General features: G+C 32.4%; 2 protein-coding genes across 2 annotated transcripts; both read right to left on the bottom strand.

The window, feature by feature from the left end:
- Positions 1-2,808, bottom strand: LOC25485411 (probable cinnamyl alcohol dehydrogenase). The gene is made up of 5 exons (NM_001419169.1): positions 2,640-2,808; positions 2,429-2,542; positions 1,997-2,224; positions 1,043-1,482; positions 1-700 (listed from the first exon to the last, which is right to left on the bottom strand). The coding sequence occupies exons 1-5, from the start codon at positions 2,729-2,731 to the stop codon at positions 498-500; spliced, it is 1,077 nt and encodes a 358-aa protein (NP_001406098.1). The 5' UTR covers positions 2,732-2,808; the 3' UTR covers positions 1-497.
- Positions 2,809-19,260: 16,452 nt separating this feature from the next.
- LOC25485409 (PAMP-induced secreted peptide 2) lies at positions 19,261-19,840 on the bottom strand. The gene has a single exon (XM_013614604.3). It carries the CDS (start codon positions 19,756-19,758, stop codon positions 19,438-19,440), a length of 321 nt encoding a protein of 106 aa, XP_013470058.1. The 5' UTR covers positions 19,759-19,840; the 3' UTR covers positions 19,261-19,437.
- Between the last annotated feature and the right edge of the window lie 954 nt (positions 19,841-20,794).

Below are 20,794 nucleotides of genomic sequence, written 5' to 3'. Positions count from 1 at the left end.
GTAAAAATAATAGAAGTTCTAGATTGGAATAACATAGGACGGAGCCTAATCACATGCAGCCTTCATCCCCTAAGCAATCATGAAAACAAAGAATATGAAACTTAAGCAATAATATTTGGGCATATAGCATACGTGTATGGCTGAGACTTGAGAGAATGTCCCAGTTTCAAATATTAGGTAAGCAGTTAAAGATTTGTCAAAGTAGGTAAACACACGACCAAAAGTAAACACGACTCTCATTCTCAACAAAGTTGGTGAGCACACCCAACATATCCTTTTGTTTTTCTTTCCTTCTAATTATATTCACACAACAAAATCAACATTTTGAACAGCGAAATAGGAATTTTTTGTAACTATTGCTTTCATGAAAAATTGACATCACTGGATGGTGTGAAACCATAGCATAGAAAATCCTCAATTATACAAACACAACAAGAAAATAATGAACTTGTCCACACTCTTCACGATATTGTATGTGTTTTGTTTTGTATACATTTTCAGTCCTCAAATTTACTTCCTTTGACATCCACAACGAACCTATACCTCACATCATTCTTCTCCAATCTTTCAAAAGCTTTGTTAATGTAATCCATGGTCACAATTTCAATCATGGAACTTAGACCCTTCTCTTTCCAAAACTCCAACATCTCCTCTGTCTCCTTCACGCTCCCAACAAAGCTTCCAGTAATTGACTTCCTCCCTACGCAACACAACATCAATAGATTAGAAGATATCATTCAAATTGGAAAAAGAAGTTTGATTACTCTTTAAGTTATTGAACTATTTGGAGATTTTCAAATATATCCTTGAACTAAATTTTTAAATAATTTATGTTTAGGTCCCTAAATTCAAGACCTATTTACAAGTTATTTAAAAGTGGAGAGACCAAATTAAAAAAATTAGTTTAAAAATTACTAACAAATTTAGGACATATTACAATTTTTTCAGTTCAATGAGTAATTTTAAAATCTTCAATAGTCAAGGGGCCTATTCAATAATTAAGCTAAAAATCATTGATGAGGAAGAAGAAGTTGGCTATTACCTAGCATGACCATAGGTGTAACAAATTGAAGAGGGGTGTTAATAACACCCATCAAGATCAATTTCCCATCAATTTTGAGCAATGAGAGATAAGGCTCAAGAGGATGACCAACTGGAACAGTATCAATGATATAATCAAGTGAATCAGCAGCTTCTTGCATTCCAACAGTATCTGAGCTAACAAGATAACTGTCAGCTCCAAGATCCTCAAGTGCCTCTTTCTTCTTCTTATCAGAAGAGCTTATCACAGTGACATGGTGACCAAATGCCTTTGCTACTTTCACCCCCATGTGTCCTACACCTCCAAGGCCCAATATTCCACCTCTTAGCCCAGGTGTTTTCAGCCCAAAATGTGAAAGTGGACTGTACACAGTCACACCCGCACACAACAATGGTGCAACTTGCTCTGGTGCCAATCCCTCTGGTATTTTCACAACAAACCTGACAGTAATATCCCCAAACACATAATCAGTTTAAAATAAACTCAGTAATTAATTTAGTTAATTTAGTTGAGTAGATAGTTAATTTAGATCACAGTAAAAAAAAAATAGTCAATTCAACTACATAATTAACCACAATTGAACATATCTAAATTAATTATCTACTCAATTGAATCAATCACAATTTTGTATGTGATTAACAGGTGTGGAAAAAATTGGGGGTCCATGAAACGTTTTTTTAAACAAAATGATCTGTATGTGTAGCATTTGGATAAACAACTTATAACATAAATTACATCAATAATGAAAAAGTAAAATAAGATCAAACAATTTTCATATGAAGTATACACTGATTTGATAATAAGTTGAAAATAATCTAAAGAGACATCAAATCATCAATGTTTTTTAAATGGGTTTTCAAAAATGGATAAAACGTGTGGAATTTTAAATTAAGAAGGAAAATAAAAAAAAATAAAAAATCAGAAAATAATTTAATTTAATTTTATGGTGATTACTTTTGTTCAACGACGGTGGATTCAGCAAAGCCACCCTGAGTGATCTTGCCGTCAGTGTAAACATCATTGTAAGACCAGATCTTCTTGTTACAGTATTGCTCAATCTCAGAATCACATGCTCTGCAGCTTTTGCAACAACCAACGAGAAGACCAACTCCCACAATTTCTCCCACTTTGAACCTTGTAACATTTGAACCCACCTCTAGTACCTCACCAACCACTTCATGCCTGTTTTTCAAAACAATCATAAACGTTAATTTTTCTGAATAAAAGATACAACACTAAGAACCTTAAAATTAATCGAAACACGGACATATCAACAAACACCAGACACATGCAGGTGATAATTTGATAGATGGCATAATTATATGTGTACGTAGTATCAGACACCAGACACATATTCGATAGATCAGAGTTTAAAAGTTAACATACCCGGGAACCATAGGATAATTGGACATGCCAAGATCATTTTTGATTTGGTGAAGATCAGAATGGCAGACTCCACAGTAATGAATTTTGATGTAAACATCATCCGGTCCTGTGTTTCTGCATGGTTTTTAAGTATAAAAATAATAATATATATTAATCGTCACGTATTGTTACAAAAAATAAATCAGATGACGTTTATTTACACAATAATCACCTGAGAGTGTATGTGTATGGAGTGAGAATTCCGGAAGGGTCTTTTGCAGCTAATCCTACTGTTGTTCTCTCTGCCACTTCAATGCTACCCATGTTTTTGTGTTCTCTGGTCTCAGAAGCAAAAAAGAGAAAAAGAAAAGAAAACAGTACGAATGTGAGTGGGTTTGGTTAGTGGGGTTGAGAAACATGCGTATATATAAAGGTGCTGAAGGGTAACCATCTAAGAATTTGGTGTGGGGTCACTTGGTGCGGTAGGTGAGAATCTTCACCGTTGATCAATAAAGGCTGTGATGGGCACTATTCATTTTGTGGCATCTGATGGTCCATATCCAGTAGTGTTTATTAGGTAGAGTATCCTTTTGATGCAGTACTGTTTCCTTCTTTTGTTGCGATCATTAGTATTGATCTGTTTTTGTTGTTGATCTTATCTTAATTAATTAAACCGATTTGGTGAAAGAAAATATTAAATTTAAAAAGATTCATCAATTAGTTTTAATAGTTTTTTTAGTCGAAAAAATAAAATTTATTTTAATAGTTTTCCTTTTGGTTCCACAGCCGGGTTATTCTAATACTAGTTACTTATCGTTTGCAAACTAAGTAAGTTAATCATGTTTTGGTTGCCTATCAAAGAGATGTTTTTCAAATTTGTTAAAGCTTGTGGCTTTATCTATATTATATATAAAGAAAAGGGTTAATAAGTCTTTACTCCCTGTCATATACATCACTTTTGGTTTTGTTCTCTATAAAAAAAAAAGGATTCGATCCTTGTAATTGTTTTTTTGTTTTAGCATAGCCCTATAGTAGCTGACTGTACATTTTTGCTGATGTGGCATGATGTGTCACATTTTTTGGATGACGTGGCACGCTGACTGTATACTTTTATTATTATTTTTTGTTTGTTTATGGGGTACATGTGGCATTTATGATTTTTTTTTAGAAAAATTCATAAAAAACAAAAAAATATTATAAAAATGAAATAAATTCTGGAAAAATAAAAATATTAATAAAAAATGATTAAAAAAACGAAAATAATTATGGAAAAATGAATAAAAATCTGGTAAAATGAAAAATAATGAAAAAATTTAGAAAATTTTAAAAAATCTAGTAAAATGAAAAAATCTAGAAAATTTAATAGAAAAAAATTAATCTATTTCAAAAAATTCATATTTCCATATTATTTTCAATAGTGGAAAAATTTAAAAATTCTAGAAAAATGAAAAAAATTCTTTTTTTTTTTCAAAAGTAAGAAATTTTATTTTATAAAAGAATGAAAAATTCAGGAACTTAAAATATTTCAAAATTTATGAATATAATTAAAAATAAAAAGTTCAGATTTTTCTTTCGAAATTAAAAAGTTTGTTTTTTTTCACTTTTTTTTATTTTTCCAGATTTTTTTTTTCTAGATTTTTTTCATTTTACCAGATTTATATTAATTTTTCCATAAATATTTTCGTTTTTAATTTTTATTAATTTTTCCAGAATTTAAGAATTTTTTATTTTTTTATAAAAATAATAAATGACACGTGTACCCCATTAAAAAATTATACAGTCAGCGCGCCACATCATCCGTAAAAGGTGACGCAACATGCCACATCAGCAAAAATGCATAGTCAGCTGGTCTAGGGGGGTTTTTCAAAACAATTTTTTTTTACAAAGACCGAATCTAATTTTTTTGAGTAATGATACATAGACACCCTTAGGTGGCAATACACCATTTGACATCCACACAAAAATCTGACACGTAGTCACGTGGACCCCGCACAAGCACACTTTATCTTTTCTTTCCTCTTCTCTCTTCCTAATGCATGGGGTGTACAAGGGTGTATGGGAATAAAGGGTGTCTATGTATCATTACTCAATTTTTTTTTTTTTCAGGAGGTAAAGGTCTATTAACCCTAAAGAAAACTACCCTTTCAGTATTTTTGGGTTGGATTTTTCTTTCAAAAAAATGTCCTCAATTTTCAATACAAATAACTAAGAATAAATTTAAATATTAAAAAAATGCAACAAACATGATATGAATATATATATATGTTTGGTTTTTTTCCCTTTATCATTTAAAAAGTGTAACAAACTAAATGAATATATTTATAGTTACTTTTTGTTATCTCAATTATACCTTTAAACAACTTTTTCTATAATAATGATCGTTGTTGATGTCATTAAAAAAAAGAATTTAAATTATATTTTTTTGGTTATATTGTTGGTGTCATTGAAATAAATAATCATGATTAGTTTGGTTTTTTATAACTTGAAAGTAACAAACATTTATATTTATATTTTTAATCCAAATCAAAATTTCATAAAAAAACACCGTTAATAATTTTTTCATGTGTCCGTCTTTTCGCTAGTAATTTATTGTAGTACTATACAAACACTATTTTTCTGTTCTTACCTTGTATAGAACTCCAAACGGGGACTATTTTTCGTGCAAGATTTGTAATCATGTTTTTGTGTAAGATGTTTTTCGATCTTGTTGCAGTGTTTTTTCGATCATATTGACAAATTAGCTTCCATTAAGTGAAGATTTAGCAATAATTTTGACGTCTTCGTTGTTACACACCTATCGACATAAGTACTCCAAATACTTTAATTTGGTCATATTTGTAGGTTTTGTCACACTTATTCATATTTTTCCGTTGTTTTAGATAATTTGTTTGAGTTACAATTTTTAGCATTGTTTTTATGGAAAATTGTTGATCTCCAACCATTGTGAAACCCCGATACTTCAAAATGGATATTGTATCGTATCTCCTGCGTATCCTACACCGATACCGGCCCGATACTTCCCGATACGTATCAGGAGAGTGTCCGAAGATTAAATTTTATTGTTTTAAAAAATAATTATCAGATACTTCCCGATACATATCAAGAGAGTATCTGATAATTATCATGTACTGATATCTTCCCCGATACTTCCCAAATGTTACAGGTATCTCTTGTTGTAAATTTTGAGTATATTTCAAAAGTTTCAAATAATTTGTGTTCCATATTTTCAATTGAGAAATATAGAAAAAATATTTTTAATAAAAACTTAATATTATTATTATTTATTTTATTAGACATGATCCAATCCCTTTGGTCATATATTGAACCTAGTCTAAACATTTTTCCAAATAATTTCTTTCTAACACATGTTTTCTTTTTTAATTTACCAAGTCAAATGGGATGTACAATGTGCTCCCTATTTTTATGTTATATGAGCAATACTCCTTATGACTTACTTAAACACGTGTAGTAGCATAACCGTGTACACTTTAATTTTGTTGAGTTTGTTGAACATAACCTTCAATTTTAACTGTGCCATGTGCATTTACTTATAATCAGTTACTGATTCTGGGAGACACGACTAGCACAGAAAAGCCCCAATATTTATGCTTAGAGTTATACATTGAATATATAGAAAACAATTAGGGTGCGTTTGGCCCAACTTTTTTGAGACATAAAAGTTACTTTAAATTTAAAGTTAAAAATATGAGCTTTAGAAATTAAGTTTAAGTTGTTTGGTAAATTTTTCTTTTTATTTCAAAATCTATTTTATGTTAAAGTGTTTGATAATATTTTTAAACAAAATGAATTATTTTTAGAAAGTTCATATTTCATAATAAATTATGATAAATAAATAAATATTTTTAAAATGAAACAAACATTTATTTTAGGGGAAAATGAATAAAAAATTATAAAAATTTTATATATAAAGAGGTGAATAAGATTTATAAAAATTCTTTGTCAAAAAAAAAGATTTATAAAAATTTATACATCATGGACCTATGAATTTACATCACAATATTTGTTTAAAAGAGCACGTCATAAATAATATACCATTCCTTTAAAAAAAAAATAGTATACCATTGTCAATAAAAAGTGCCAATTTGTGAATAGTAATTTGTATAACTAATTTTTTTTTGAAGAAAAATTTGTATAACTAATTTGTTAATACCATTAATAAAAGATGACCATTTTTTAACCTAAACAAATTATAGCAATTAAAAAAATGGTAAAAACAAACAAAAAACAAAAAACAGCAATTGTAGACCACATGCATGCCGTAAGAAATCAAATAAATTGAAATATAAAATGTGCTCAGTGGGATTCGAAGGGGAAATCTTAGAAAAAAGTTGCCGAGAATTCTTAGAAGTAGGTTTCAACAACTTTAACAAAAGTCATTTATTTGTGTATTTTACACATAAAAAATAAGCAACTTTTTATATTAAGTGCTTCTCAAGAAATATGTTTGGCCCAACTTCTCCTTTTATAATGTAGAAAAGTCAAAAATAAGTCGGGCCAAACACTACCTTAATGAGTGTGAACAATTTTTTGGTTACATCTTCTTGAAAAATAATTCTTCTTGTCAGTTATGTATCCTCGGTTCTTATCGGGAAGGGTCTGTTAAATCCTGGGGTTTAGCGTATAATCACGTAGAAAATCCTTAAGACAGTGCGATCAACACGTCTCAGACTATCTTATTGCGTGTTTGTTCTACAGATCTTGATAGTTGATTCGATAGCAGATTTAGCTGGGTTGTCAAAGATGTTCTTAGCGTTGTGGTGGGTGATCAATTTCAACAACAATCTCAAAAAGATAAGTTCATTGATTTCTCTTTTATTTATATTTAATTGATTGTTATATTTATATATCGATTATTATTTGTAAAGATAGTTCATGCATAGTTTTTACAACATCTCTAAGTATATATCATAATGTGTTTGAAATGAAGATCTTTTCTTTTAATATTCGTGGGTTAGGGGCAGTAGAGAAGAGGAGGGAGATTAGGAGGTTGATTGTGGAGAAGAGTCCGGATGTGTTTTGTATTCAAGAAACAAAAATGGAGGTAGTGGATGATGTTTTGTGACGATCTTTATGGGGGTCTGTTGATGTAGCTTATTCTTTTAAACTGTCAGTTGGAGCCTTAGGGGGTATTCTTACGATGTGGAATCCCAAAGTGGTTGATATATGGATATCGATGGTTTTACCTAACTCTTTGATTGTGAAAGGGAAGTTTCTTACAAATAATGTTGATTTTGGTTTGGCAAATGTTTATGCGTCGTGTGATAGTAGAGGTCGTCAGGATTTATGGCATGCGCTTAGTGGTATTCTTCAAAGGTATAATTCGAGTGCTTGGTGTGTTCTTGGTGATTTCAACGCTATCCGATCTAATGTAGAGCGGAGAAGTCGGTCAGTGAACAATAATAATGATGATTTTGCTCCTTTTAATCATTTTATTGATGGTAATTTTCTTGTCGATTTGCCTCTCTGTGGTCGTAATTTTACTTGGTATCGTGGAGATGGTCTGTCAATGAGCCGTTTAGACCGTTTTTTATTATCAGAAGCCTGGTTTTTGTTGCTTCCTAATTGTATTCAATCGGCTCTTCCAAGGGGGCTGTCCGATCATGCTAACAATTGATGATCAAAATTGGGGACCAAGACCTCTTAGAATGCTGAAATGTTGGTCAGATATTCATGGGTATTCTGATTTTGTAAAAGAGAAAAGGCATTCTTTTCACGTACATGGCTGGAGTGGCTTTATTCTTAAGGAAAAATTGAAGAGGTTGAAAGCGGAGTTGAGGAGTTGACATTTGAATCGCACTTCGAATCTAGATAGCAAAATTTGTGAAGCAAAAAATCGGTTTGCGGAGTTAGATGTGATTGGGGAGAGCCGTGGTTTGGAGAGTGAGGAGGAGGTCGAGTTACATTGTTTACCTGCAGACATCTTGGCTTTCTCAAAATTACAAGCTAGTATTATGTGGCAGAAATCGCAAGTCACTTGGTTGACAGAGGGTGATGCAAACACAAATTTTTTTCATGGTATAATGTCTTCTCGTAGGCGCTAGTTTCTTTATCTGTTGATGGGGTTTCAATTGAAGGTGTATCCGAGGTGCGTCATACAGTTTACCAACATTTTAGAGCTCATTTTAAGCGGACATCTATTCAGAGATCAGACATTGGTGGGTTGACGTTCTCAACGCTATCTGCGGAGGAAGGGGCGGACCTAATTAAACCTTTTTTGTTGGAAGAAATAAAGGCAGCAATATGGGATTGTGATAGCTTCAAATGTCCGGGACCTGATGGTACTAACTTGGGATTTTTAAAGATTTTTAGGATTTGTTGAAGATTGATTTGTTGAATTTTTTTGCGGAGTTTTACCATCACGGTAAGCTTACTAAAGGTCTCAACTCAACTTTTATAGCTTTAATTCCAAAGGTTGATAACCCACAACGGGTGGCTGATTTCCGTCCAATTTCTCTAGTGAGCAGTGTTTATAAAATTTTGTCCAAAGTGCTGTCTAACAGGTTAAGAAATGTGGTCGGTAATGTTGTTTCCACAACTCAGTCGGCATTCATTAAAGGTAGACAAATTTTGGATGACATTTTGATCGCTAATGAGCTTGTTGATGATGCTAAAAAGTCTAATAAAGATCTTCTTCTTTTTAAAGTTGATTTTGAGAAGGCATATGACTCGGTGGATTGGGGGTATCTTGATGAAGTGATGTCTAAAATGAATTTTCCGTTATTATGGCGTGCCTGGATTATGGAGTGTGTAACGACAGCAACAGCTTCAGTCTTGGTAAATGGGTGTCCGACAGATGAGTTTTGTTTTGAAAGAGGCTTGCGTTAAGGGGACCCTATCTCCCCTTTCTTATTTTTGTTGGCATCTGAGGGCCTTAATGTTGGATGAATGCTATGACAACCAACTGTATTTTTTCTCCGTATAACATTGGGGTGCAGATTGTTGTGCCTGTTTCTCATCTTCAGTTTGCCGACGATACCTTGTTGGTTGGGGTTAAGAGTTGGTCTAACGTCCGAGCTTTGAAGGCGGTGTTAGCTTTATTTGAATCCATTTCGGGACTGAAAGTCAATTTTAACAAAAGTATGCTTTTTGGTGTTAACGTGAATGACTCTTGGCTTCATGAAGCTTCTTCGGTCTTGAGGTGTAAGCATGGGCGCCTTCCGTTTGTTTATTTGGGGCTGCCTATTGGTGGTGATCTGCGGAAGCTTCAATTTTGGTAGCCGTTGGTTGATAGGATTCATAAACGGTTGTCTGGTTGGAAGTGTAAAAATTTGTCTTTGGGTGGTCGGTTGGTTTTGCTCAAGTTTGTTCTGTCATCCGTTCCTGTTTATTTCATTTCCTTCTTCAAAGCTCCCTCAGGTATTATTTCTTCCTTTGATTCTATTTTTTCTAATTTTTTTTGGGGGGGTACTGAGGATGTGAGGAAAATTTCTTGGATTAAATGGGACAAAATTTGTTTACAAACGGCGAATGGAGGTTTGAGGGTAAAGAGGTTGAAGGAATTTAATATTTCTCTTTTAGGTAAGTGGGTGTGGAGGTTATTGGAGGAGAGGGAGAGTTTGTGGAATGTTGTTATTCGAGCAAAGTATGGTGAGGAGGGGGCAGGGTTCGGTTTAGGGAGGGAGTTGGATCGGTTTGGTGGCGTAACCTAAACCAAATCCGGTCGGGTGTGGGTCTTGTCGATTCTGGGTGGCTGGTAGATAACATTACTCGGAGGGTGGGTGATGGTCGGGATACTTTGTTTTGGTTGGACCCGTGGCTGGATGATTGTTCTCTAGCAAGAATTTTTTGTCGTCTTTACGCTCTTGCGGACAATAAACTAGCTACGGTGTCAGAGATGTGTGAGTTAGGGTGGGGGGCTGGAGGTGAAGCGTGGAAGTGGCGTAGGAGGTTATTTGCGTGGGAGGAGGGGCTGGTTTTGGAGTGTGTGGAGCGGGTGTCTTCTTATATTTTGCAGGTTGGCATGGTAGATAGGTGGGTGTGGAAACTCCATACATTGCAATGTTACACGGTTAAATCAGCATACTCTTTTTTGACGGCGGTCGATGCAAATCTAAATGAAGGTTTTAATAGTTTCTTGTGGCTTAAAGCAGTTCCTTTGAAGGTGAATCTTTTTGTTTGGCGACTCTTCTTGAATAGACTTCCTACCAAGGATAATCTTTATAGGCGCAGTGTTATTGATGCTGCTCATCTATCTTGTGCGGCCATGTGTGGTGATTTAGAAGACAGAGATCATCTGTTTTTTCGGTGTGATGTGTACGGTCGCATTTGACTTTTGGTTTCAAAATGGTTAGGAATTGTTTCGGTTTTTAACGGCACCACTTGTACTCACTCTCATCAGTTTTGTGGTCTTGGAGGTTCTTCTAAAAATTCAAAGACAGTGTTTACTATTTTATGAATTTCGGTGATTTTTGTTGTTTGAAAAGACCGTAATAATAGGATTTTCCAAAACAAATCAGATCATATTGAGACTCTTGCAGAAAAGGTGAAACTCCAAACGTTCTGGTGGCTGAAATCGCACTATGCCTTGTTCGATTTTGAGTATTCCTATTGGAGGTTAAATCCTTTATGTTGTATTCAAACTTTACTGTAATGTCTTAGTCTGTTTTTTGTCTGATTCTGACTTAACATTGATGTAACTCTTTTTATCAGCTGCTCGTAAGCACACCTTGTGCTTGTCGAGCTGTCCGTTTCTTTATTAATATATTGTTTAGTTTCTTCAAAAAAAAAAATATCATAATGTTATATTAAATTATTTAACTTTTATATAGATAATCTAGACGATGTATACGTTTATTTTAATGTGAATTTTATAAAAATATGTTTTTAATATAATATTATTCAAGTGTTACGTCGAAATAATCTGATCTCTTTATTTTTTTTTAAAACTTAATTTGATCTCTTATCGTTTTAATTGGATTTAATTTTGTTTCTCATAACTTTTCTTCACCGAAGATATACCTCTTCCGGTCTAAAGTATTTGGTAATGTTGTTTAAGTTTTTTTCTACAACCTATTAAGAATTCAGAAGAAAAAATGGATACATTTATCAATATGTATACGTCAATGGTCTATTTATCAATATGTATGTGACTTAATCAATATTCCAAAGCTGCTTCGTCGTTTTCACTGAGAAAAATAAACCTGTGGCTGTACCACTATTCTCTCTTGTTAGGTATTTGATTTGACGTGAAGTATTAATTTTCCAAAATACCGGCAAATTTAACAGTCTCTATCCCTGAAAGTTTAAAGTTTAAACGGTAGGCGGTGATAGCTCAATTCCGGACGTGGTGTACACGAAGGCAACAATTGAGGTCATGTTTACACTCTTCCATGCCCAACCACACTACCCTACACGAAAACGATTCCATATTTTTGTTTGGAACCATCGTTGGTAGAAAATTATTTTACATCGATATTCATATTCATCACATTGTCACGTAGACTCGTTATAAATCTATTTTAAAAATGACCGTTTGATTATTATTAGTTGTACTTGTTGATATAAGTTTGTCCATATAAAAATAATAATATAAGAAACACACTTTTAAGACCAAAAAAAGAAAAGAAAAGAAAAACACTTTTTATTGATCAAATTTCATGAGTCCAATTAAATTTATGTGATTCACATAATTTAGTAGGGTTATGTGAATATTTTTAAGAAAAAAAACGTGTTGAAAAATGTGTATCAAAGCAGTGGCGGAGCCCTTCATGGGCTGGGGTGAGCCACGGCCCATCCGAAAAAATTAAAAAAATCAACGATTATAGGTCTATTTTGCGAGATTTTATGCAATTTTATATCGATTTTATGTTTTTGTTGATCCAAATTCCTGCAAAGTGGTGTAGTGGCCCACCTGAAAATTTAAATAATTCAATTATAGGTCTATTTTGCGAGATTTTATACAATTTTATGTCGGTTTTAGGTTTTGGTTGATCCAAATTCCCGCAAATTGGTGTAGTGACCCACCCGAAAAATTTAAATAATTCAATTATAGGTCTAATTTGCAAGACTTTAAACAATTTTTCAATAGTTAATTTTAGTGGTCCACCCTGACATTTTTTTCCTGGCTCCGCCACTGAATCAAAGAGTGTGAAATTTGATATCGGATATCTTCTTTTTTCAAAAATTTTAGTTTGTTTTTAGGTGTTTTTATTTTATTTTTTGAGGCATAATAAACTCGTAGCATTTCATTCAATATTAGTATGGATACAAATGGGAGGATAGTAAAAGATACCAGGGATAGGCTGAAATACAAACGCTCTTGTGAGGTTGTTATTAAATCTACAAGTAAATGCTGAAATTGTTGGGTCGAATGCTATACCGATGTTCGAATTTCAATACCTTCATTTGTGTGTGTGAGTTATAATGATTTTGTCATTTCGTTTATCTACGAAAAAGAAAAAAGAAAAAAACTAGAGTGAAACTAGCATGATGGAAAAAGAGCAACTCTCAACTGCACTTTTGAAAATGCCCCAAGCGAGACTTAAGTCATGCAGGTGTTAAACACAACCTGAAGTCACGCTGAGTTATACACATATTTGAGTTAAGTCACGTTGAACCCAACATGAGTTAAGTCATGACGTGTGTCCTTTTAAAGATTAGACAACAACTCATTTCCTCTTTCACATCTAAAATCTACAAAATCTCTCTCAAATCAACCAAATCCGAAATTCCTTCAAGTTTAAATCAAACAACACTCCAATAACAAGTAAGTTTTCATAATCAAACACCATTAACCGTTTATGTTTATATGTTAGATTTTTCCTCTTAGATTAGAATTTTTTTAGTTTTAGAGTTTGTTTAATTTTTTTTTTTTTTGCAAGAAATGATACAATGTTTAAATGTAAATGACTTATATTGCTTAATTGTTTAGATGTTTGCATGTTTATGTTGTAGTTATGAGTTTTAGGGTTTATGTATAATTTGCACTCCAAGTGCTTGATGAAATGTTTGAATGAGTTTTTCATTGATTGTTTATTTTCTTATGGTGTAGATATGAAACAATAGTCAATTTGTTCAGCACTCAAGAACGCTTCAACGGTGGAAATCTTCAGTTGTTCAAGGTTCAATACATTAATGTCATGTTAAAAGATCTGAAGGATCAACTGAATGAAATCAACCAAGGACTCAACCCTGGAGACACAAGGAGGGTGGAATACGTTTGGTATGAACGTCCAACATTGAACGAGGGGAAAGTATCGTTCAGTCGGCTAGAATTAATGAACGACAACGACATGAAGAGTATGTTCTCGATTTTTTGGCAGCACCACTTGTTCCCATGGATCGATATGTATGTTACGTTGCTGAGATCGTCTGAAGATATTCTCAAGAGTTTGATTCTGCTAGAACCAGAAGATTATGTTTAGGTTTTTCATTATTATGTAATGTCTTTATTTTTGTTGGAATTTAAGTTTAATTCTTGTTAGTTTGTTGAATATGTTGGCAATGAAGTGTCTTATACTTAGTGTAGAGATTTCCAAGATTCTTTGAAAAGTCAAATAATGAAGAGAACACAACATGTATTTTACTGAAAAGTATATATATTTTCACATTGAATCCCTTGTATAAGATGAGTGAGACGTAAGGGAATGCACATCTAAGATGTTGTTTTGTGCTTAATCATGCTCCTCTATCAATTGAAACTTGTTAGTTGGCAGTGCAGTAGGAGTAAGTTCAAAAGAATGTATTGGAATACATTCATATATGTCCCTACTCATCTTATATGAGGGAATTCGATGTTATAACCTATATATTTGATTCGGTAGAATACATGTATTGTGTTCTCTTCATTCTTTTGGATTTTCAAATGATGCTGCAAATCTCTACCTGAAGTATAAGACACTTCAGTGCCGACATTTTCGAAAAACTTTGAAGAATATAATTTAAACCCAACATCATGATGATACCAACATATTTAGGGAGAATGTAATGTAACATAAATGAAATTAAAACTAAATAAAATTCTGTATTTTTTGAATTGGTTTCGTGTACTTGTGCAAATAGGTACATGATATCTTGATATAATCGATTATGTTTCTGTTTTTTAACCTATCAATATTATCTCGAATCACGAGATTGAGGAGTGATGATTGAGTATGTGTTGAACTTGTGTAATTATGTGTTTCCTATGATTTTAAACACAATTTTGAGGTTGTTGTGGTATATAGATACATGATATCTTGATATAATCGATTACGTTTGTGTTTTTTAACCTATCACTATTATCTAAAATCAAATTGAGGAGAGATGATTGAGCATGTGTTGAACTTGTGTAATTATGTGTTTCCTATGATTTAAACACAATTTTGAGGTTGTTCTGGTATATAGGCACATGATGTCTTAATATAATAGATTATATTTGTGTTTTTTTAACCTATCACTATTATCTTAAATCACGAGATTTAGGAGTGATGATTGAGTATGTGTTGAACTTGTGTAATCATGTGTTTCCTATGATTTTAAACACAATTGTGAGGATGTTGTGGTATATAGGTACATGATATCTTGATATAGTCGATTATATTTATATTTTTTAACCTATCATTATTATTTCAAATCACGAGATTGAGGAGCGATGATTGAGTATGTGTTGAACCTATGCAATTATGTGTTTCATATGATTTTAAACACAATAATTTGTAAGAATATCAATGTGACGTGTGAACTAGTATATGATGGTACTTGATTGATATTTAGAATATGATGTACATGAACTTTGAATTGTTAGAACGATATTCCATTTTGGAAATAAATAAGGATCTTTATGTGTATTGTACATATATGACATGCATCATATCATTGAACTTGAACGCAGATAGAAAATAATTCACTAATTAACAAAGTTAAGACCCTTCACATGTTCGAATGAATTTTACAGTGATGTTTAAAATGTTAGAACAATCTATCACCTTTTTTTTTTTTTTTTTTTTAAAGAAGAACAATCTATCACTTAAAAATTTAGATTTTTTAACAAATTATAAATTTGTAAACACTGCTAACTTAAAATTTCATATTTAATTTACCCCTTGATAAAAATATTTAAATTTTGCAAGAGAAATTTATATAATTTACTAAATATGATTAGAAAAGATAATTCAAAATTTCAAATGATACATGATCTTATTTAAAATTAGAGATAAAAAATATTTGCGGACTAAAATTTGATGAATTTTTTTAAAGAGATTAAATATTTGTGGACTATAATTTTTTAAGGAGCAAAAAATTATTTAAACATTATTTCCTTATTAATCCATTATAAACTTATGAAAAACAATTACCGAAAAATTTACAGCACTATCCTCATTTCATTTATTTGACTTGTGTCTTTAATTTTCATTTTTGTTCATTAATTTTTTTTTTCAAATCTATCACGTTTCTATTCATTCTAAAAAGTGCGAAGTTGCCACGTGTCGACTTTATTTTTTATGTCACTTCGTTGTTATCATATTTTTTTTCTTCAAGTGAGTTGTTAAAGAATGGGCTAAACTTGAATGCAATTGATTGTAGGATTGTGCCGATCATTGTCAATTTTGTGAGTCTCTTTCAGGCTTTTTTACAACTAACGCGTGTTGGAACAAAATGTGTTTAACATTATCCTTTGAGAGTTTTGATGATAACAAGGTATTAAAATTTTCAATTGGATATGCTAATATTTGTTCAAGTGTACATGACCATAGACAAAAATTTGATATCTTTATTAGGTTCTGGAAGAACAAAAGAGAGCAATGAAATCAACAAAAATGAAGCTTGAAGCATCTAAAGAGAAGTGCTCCTGAAGTGATGACGTCATCAGAAACAAGGTCATCAGAAGCTAGTTCATCAGAAGCATCTCATCAGAAGCTAGATCACCAGAAGCTAAAGTTCATCAGAAGATGCAAGACTTAAAGCTTCAAAGGTTGTTCAATGGATTTAATCTCGTTTAAGCAATGCAGAAGACTGGAAGAGTGAAACAACAACTATTTTGAAAGGATTTGAAGGCACTGGATGCTTGTTCTTTGAAGAACGTTGACAAAGTACAATTGTACGAAGTGTACAACCAATGTCTCCACTACTCAATTTATGTCTCTGCTACAAGACAATGATAACAATTCTGCCTGCAACAATGTTCCTACATACTGTGAATGGATTTGAATTTGATCCTTCATAGGACAATAACCATATCAGACAAAAGATCATTGGTGATTGATCAAAGCTTCAAACGACTCTATTTTTGATTTGCTGACAATTCACAACGTCTCTTTTCTACACCTCTATATAAAGGAGTGAAGACTTAGAGAATGGTAAGACTCAACAACAATTTGAAAGTGCCTAAACTCTGTCAAAATTGTTTTGCATCAAAAGTTCACTTAGAATTTCTTAACAACTTTCATATCTTAGAAATTCTAGAGTACTAAGAGTCTGTATCTGATTTGTATCGTGAACACCATTGATTGTATATCAAGTGTTCAACCTCAAACATTTTTCTTTGTAATTTTGTTTGAATTAGAAGTCTCTTGCAGTTGTGCTTGAGCATTTGAAGTCTCTTGCTAGTTTTAGCAGTGAGCAGTTGTAATCAGATATTACATTTTAGTGAACTCTCCTTGGAAGTGCAATGGGGGCATGACTACTTCCGGTTTGTGGAAGGAACTTATATAATTGCTTTGTGTCTTTCTTATCTCTCTCTCTCTCTCTCTCTCTCTCTGTTTTATCCGCTGCTACTTAGTTCTTGAAATCACGTCAGAAGCAAAACTCTATTTGTTTCTGATAAGTGTTTTCAGCTTAAGAGATAAGGAAGAAAAAATTAACACAATTCAACCCCCTTTTTATGTTTTTCTCACCTTCAATGCGAAGCTTCCGTTTAGTTTCATGATTATTTTTTTTGGAAGGGTTCACAAGTAAAGAAGGAATGACCGTTTACCTGATTTAAAATCTAACCTGAATGAATGTCATAAGTTTATGTTCTAGTGCAATTAACTGGAATCTGATAATGAGGTTTTAAAATCAAATTTCAACTGATTTTACCCTTTAAAAGACATTAAAATTGGTAGACTTTGATTACCTTTTTTCCTTTTTTTTGTTTATTACATATAGAATAAAAGCTCAGCTTGATAATTGAAATCGAAACCAAATACTTGCTAGAGTTGAACCATACTTTCATTCTTTATATAGCTATTAAGTTTCTCATGCTTTGTGGGCTTGTGGCAGTATATGCAACCATAGAATTTTCGTTCAAGTCATATTTACGAATTATTGGCATGCTTGATATATCGAGAAATTCAATTGATGTATGCACTTAACCGGCCTAATACATATAGAATCCTAATTCAAGTATTTTCAAATTAAATTTTCGGATTGTGTTTATAACTTAAACAAAGAAGGATGCATTTAAGAATAAAAACTTCATAAAAGAAAAAGAGAAGACGTATTGTGACAAATTTTTGTGTTCTTTTCGGTGATTGATGTATATAGTTTTAAAGATATAGCGTACCGACATCTTTTCTCTTATTATTTTATTTGAATGGAAGTTCTATCTTATTGTTGATTGAACTTGGCCAATTTCTCGAATAATGATCATGTTGGATCTGAAGATCTCTTTAAGGGGGTGATGATTGAACTTTAAGTGTAAGACATTCGTCAGTAGCAGCCCTCTCTTAGAAAGGGGATGATGTACTTGAACACATTCCAATAGTCAAGTCAGTAAGTGTTGTGTGTGATAGAGATATTTAGGGTAAAAAGTGATATCTAAATCAATGCCATGAGTTAATATTCATAGAATATGTTTAAGATTTTTGGCCCTTGATCGGTTACATGGACAATTGCCATCAAGGAACACCTGTAAGTATATTAGAATAATAACCATCATTTGATCCGTTCTGAATAGTCTGGATCTTCATGTGGGGTCTTTATGCGATGGTTTTTAGTGCGAGTCCATGCTATCACTCGTCTGTGTATAAGCTTTTGAAGGGTACCTGAATCCAATCAAGGACTGAGTCTTGGTCAGTTCGGAACCTATAATATTATTAGGCTAAATTGCATTTTTAGTCCCTTAATTATTTTGTTAGTATCGTTTTGGTCCTTTAATTAAAATTGGATTTATTTTGGTATTTTAACTTTCTATCGTTACACATTTTGGTCATTTCGTTGGTTTTAATTCAAAAACATTAGATTTTAAATTGGAATTTTCTTGAATTTTTGTTGTTGAAGGTTGATGGAGATGATATGAAGATGAAGAAGAGGAGAAGAAGATGAAGAAAACCTAACGTTTTTAAATACCTAATATAAAATACTCTATTGCGGAAGATCTCGGAGAGTAACTTATCAACAAAACATTTAAAATTGCTTCTTCTTAAAAAAAAAAAAATTCATTTCCGTTATTTTCATTTGTCGAAATTAATCAATTTTATCAAATCTAAGCCACTAAATGAACCAAAAGCTTAGCCATGATTGTTGGGCCCTTGGTACTGCCCATAAAATGCGGGTGAGGAGAATAATGTTCTTTATTGGAGTAATAATCTATTGATATATTAAAATTTTAAAATAGTATCTAATTATGTATTTTGTTAGTCAAAATAGAAGAAAATGAAACATTACATTGTAGACGTTAATTCTTTGCACTTTTGAATTTTCCAAATTCATTGTGGAGCTTGCTCTCTTAACTCCGACATATACTGGTTTTTTATTCTATAAATTTGGTGATTAACCGTAAATAACTTCGGTGATTACCGATCAGTAGCAGCACTGCTGCAGAAAAACTTCATATGCAAAACTAAAATAGTTGAGAGATATATACCCTTATCTTTGCTATAACTTTAACAAGAAAGAAAATATAATCTACAACAAGTGTAACAAAATTAACTGTATAGATCAAATCAAAGCCATATTACAATGTGCACTCTTTTCACTATAATCTACAATTAGTAATAGATTTAGTGATATTATTACATCATCACTGAGTAATAGTAGCAATAGCTAACAAGTACTTTAGGGCTATATATTTATTTGTGTCTAAACAATTCCATATGATCTATCTATTCTTACTTGTGCCCTTCCCCTGGACTAGGACCAGAATGCTTAATCTCTCCAAGAACTTGAACTGTGTCGAGTTTGTGGCCAACACCACCAGAGCTTGGACCAGAATGCTTCATCCCTTCAAGGTTTTGAAGCTTTTTAAACCTGTGTCCAACTCCAGGGGATGGACCAGCTCCTTTCAATGTCCTGAAGACTCCATTTACCTCTCCAATTACGCCTTCTTTGCCTTGTAATGGACTAAGCAATGGCCTTGCTTCTGATACAAGCAAGGAAACAAGAAGAATAAGAGTGAGGAATGTGATAGAGGATTTGAGTTTTGTATCCATTATGCTGGATGAAAATCAAGGCTTATTTAGCGATCAGGCTCGAAAGGGTGTTTCTTATGTTTTGAATTGTATTGCTAAAATGGCAGCATAGAGGTTCTATTTATAGGTGAATAAAGCCTTTGGTGACTTGTGAGTTATAAGTTACTTACTATTTTCTCTCAAAAAAAAAAAAAAAGTTACCAGCTATTTAAATTCTAAACTCACGTGACACTATAGAAATAGGGATTTGTATTTGCTCAGTCGGCAATTTCACGCACAACACATCTTCTTTACTCGTTGGATTGAGATTGGACGGTCCAAATTTCAAATTTGGCCTCTATTTTCCCAACAAAATCAGAATATATATATGCATTAAAATCTGGACTATTCGATCTCCATCCAACATCTATCGATCGAAGTGCTAACTGCATGGATGAGTGTCGTGCCACAGATGTAACTCAACTCATACCTTTTCTAAGGAAACACACAAGGCAGGGAAGATTCTTTGATTTAAAATTGATACTTATGAAAGTGATGGTACTAATAAAGTATGACTTAAAATGACATATTTGAGCATAATTCAGATTAATTTGCAATATCTCACCAAACCAGAAACTGAGACTGCAACTTCTACCAGAAATTTCCAATATAAAGAACTCAATTACTGTTTACATACATCAAAATATATCTTTTGACCTTAGAAGTCGTGAGATGGCTTTGAACCTAACAATTCAAATGTCTAGTTCAGGGTTTTGAGCTAGTGATTATTAAACTTGCCAATTGTATTAAGTTTGGATGTTAAGGTTTAGGGATTCCTTTAACAAGTTAAATTCCTCAATAATGTGTATATGTATCTATTATTTCTAGCTTCGACGCACGTGGATCCAAGACTTTAATATAGACTAGGATATGACTATAGTCTATACATAATTTAATTTTAAAAAGAGAGACTACGACAAAAATGGTACATAATCCAAATTATTTTTTATTTTTTTATTGAAAACTCGATATCCGATCCAAGAATCGACTAATCCGAAGGGAACAATCCCACCGCCCA

This window comes from Medicago truncatula, chromosome 1 (genome assembly GCF_003473485.1).
Source record: "Medicago truncatula cultivar Jemalong A17 chromosome 1, MtrunA17r5.0-ANR, whole genome shotgun sequence".
NCBI lineage: Eukaryota > Viridiplantae > Streptophyta > Magnoliopsida > Fabales > Fabaceae > Medicago > Medicago truncatula.
Note: the sequence above shows the minus strand (reverse complement) of the source record. Positions and strands in the feature narration are given on the sequence as shown.

Coding starts and splice junctions, on each gene's coding strand:
- LOC25485411 (NM_001419169.1), bottom strand. CDS start 2,731: ATGGGTAGCATTGAAGTGGCAGAGAGAACAACAGTAGGATTAGCTGCA. Junction 2,225..2,428: donor AATTATCCTATGGTTCCCGG/GTATGTTAACTT, acceptor TTTGAAAAACAG/GCATGAAGTGGTTGGTGAGG. Junction 701..1,042: donor TACACCTATGGTCATGCTAG/GTAATAGCCAAC, acceptor TGTGTTGCGTAG/GGAGGAAGTCAATTACTGGA.
- LOC25485409 (XM_013614604.3), bottom strand. CDS start 19,758: ATGGATACAAAACTCAAATCCTCTATCACATTCCTCACTCTTATTCTT.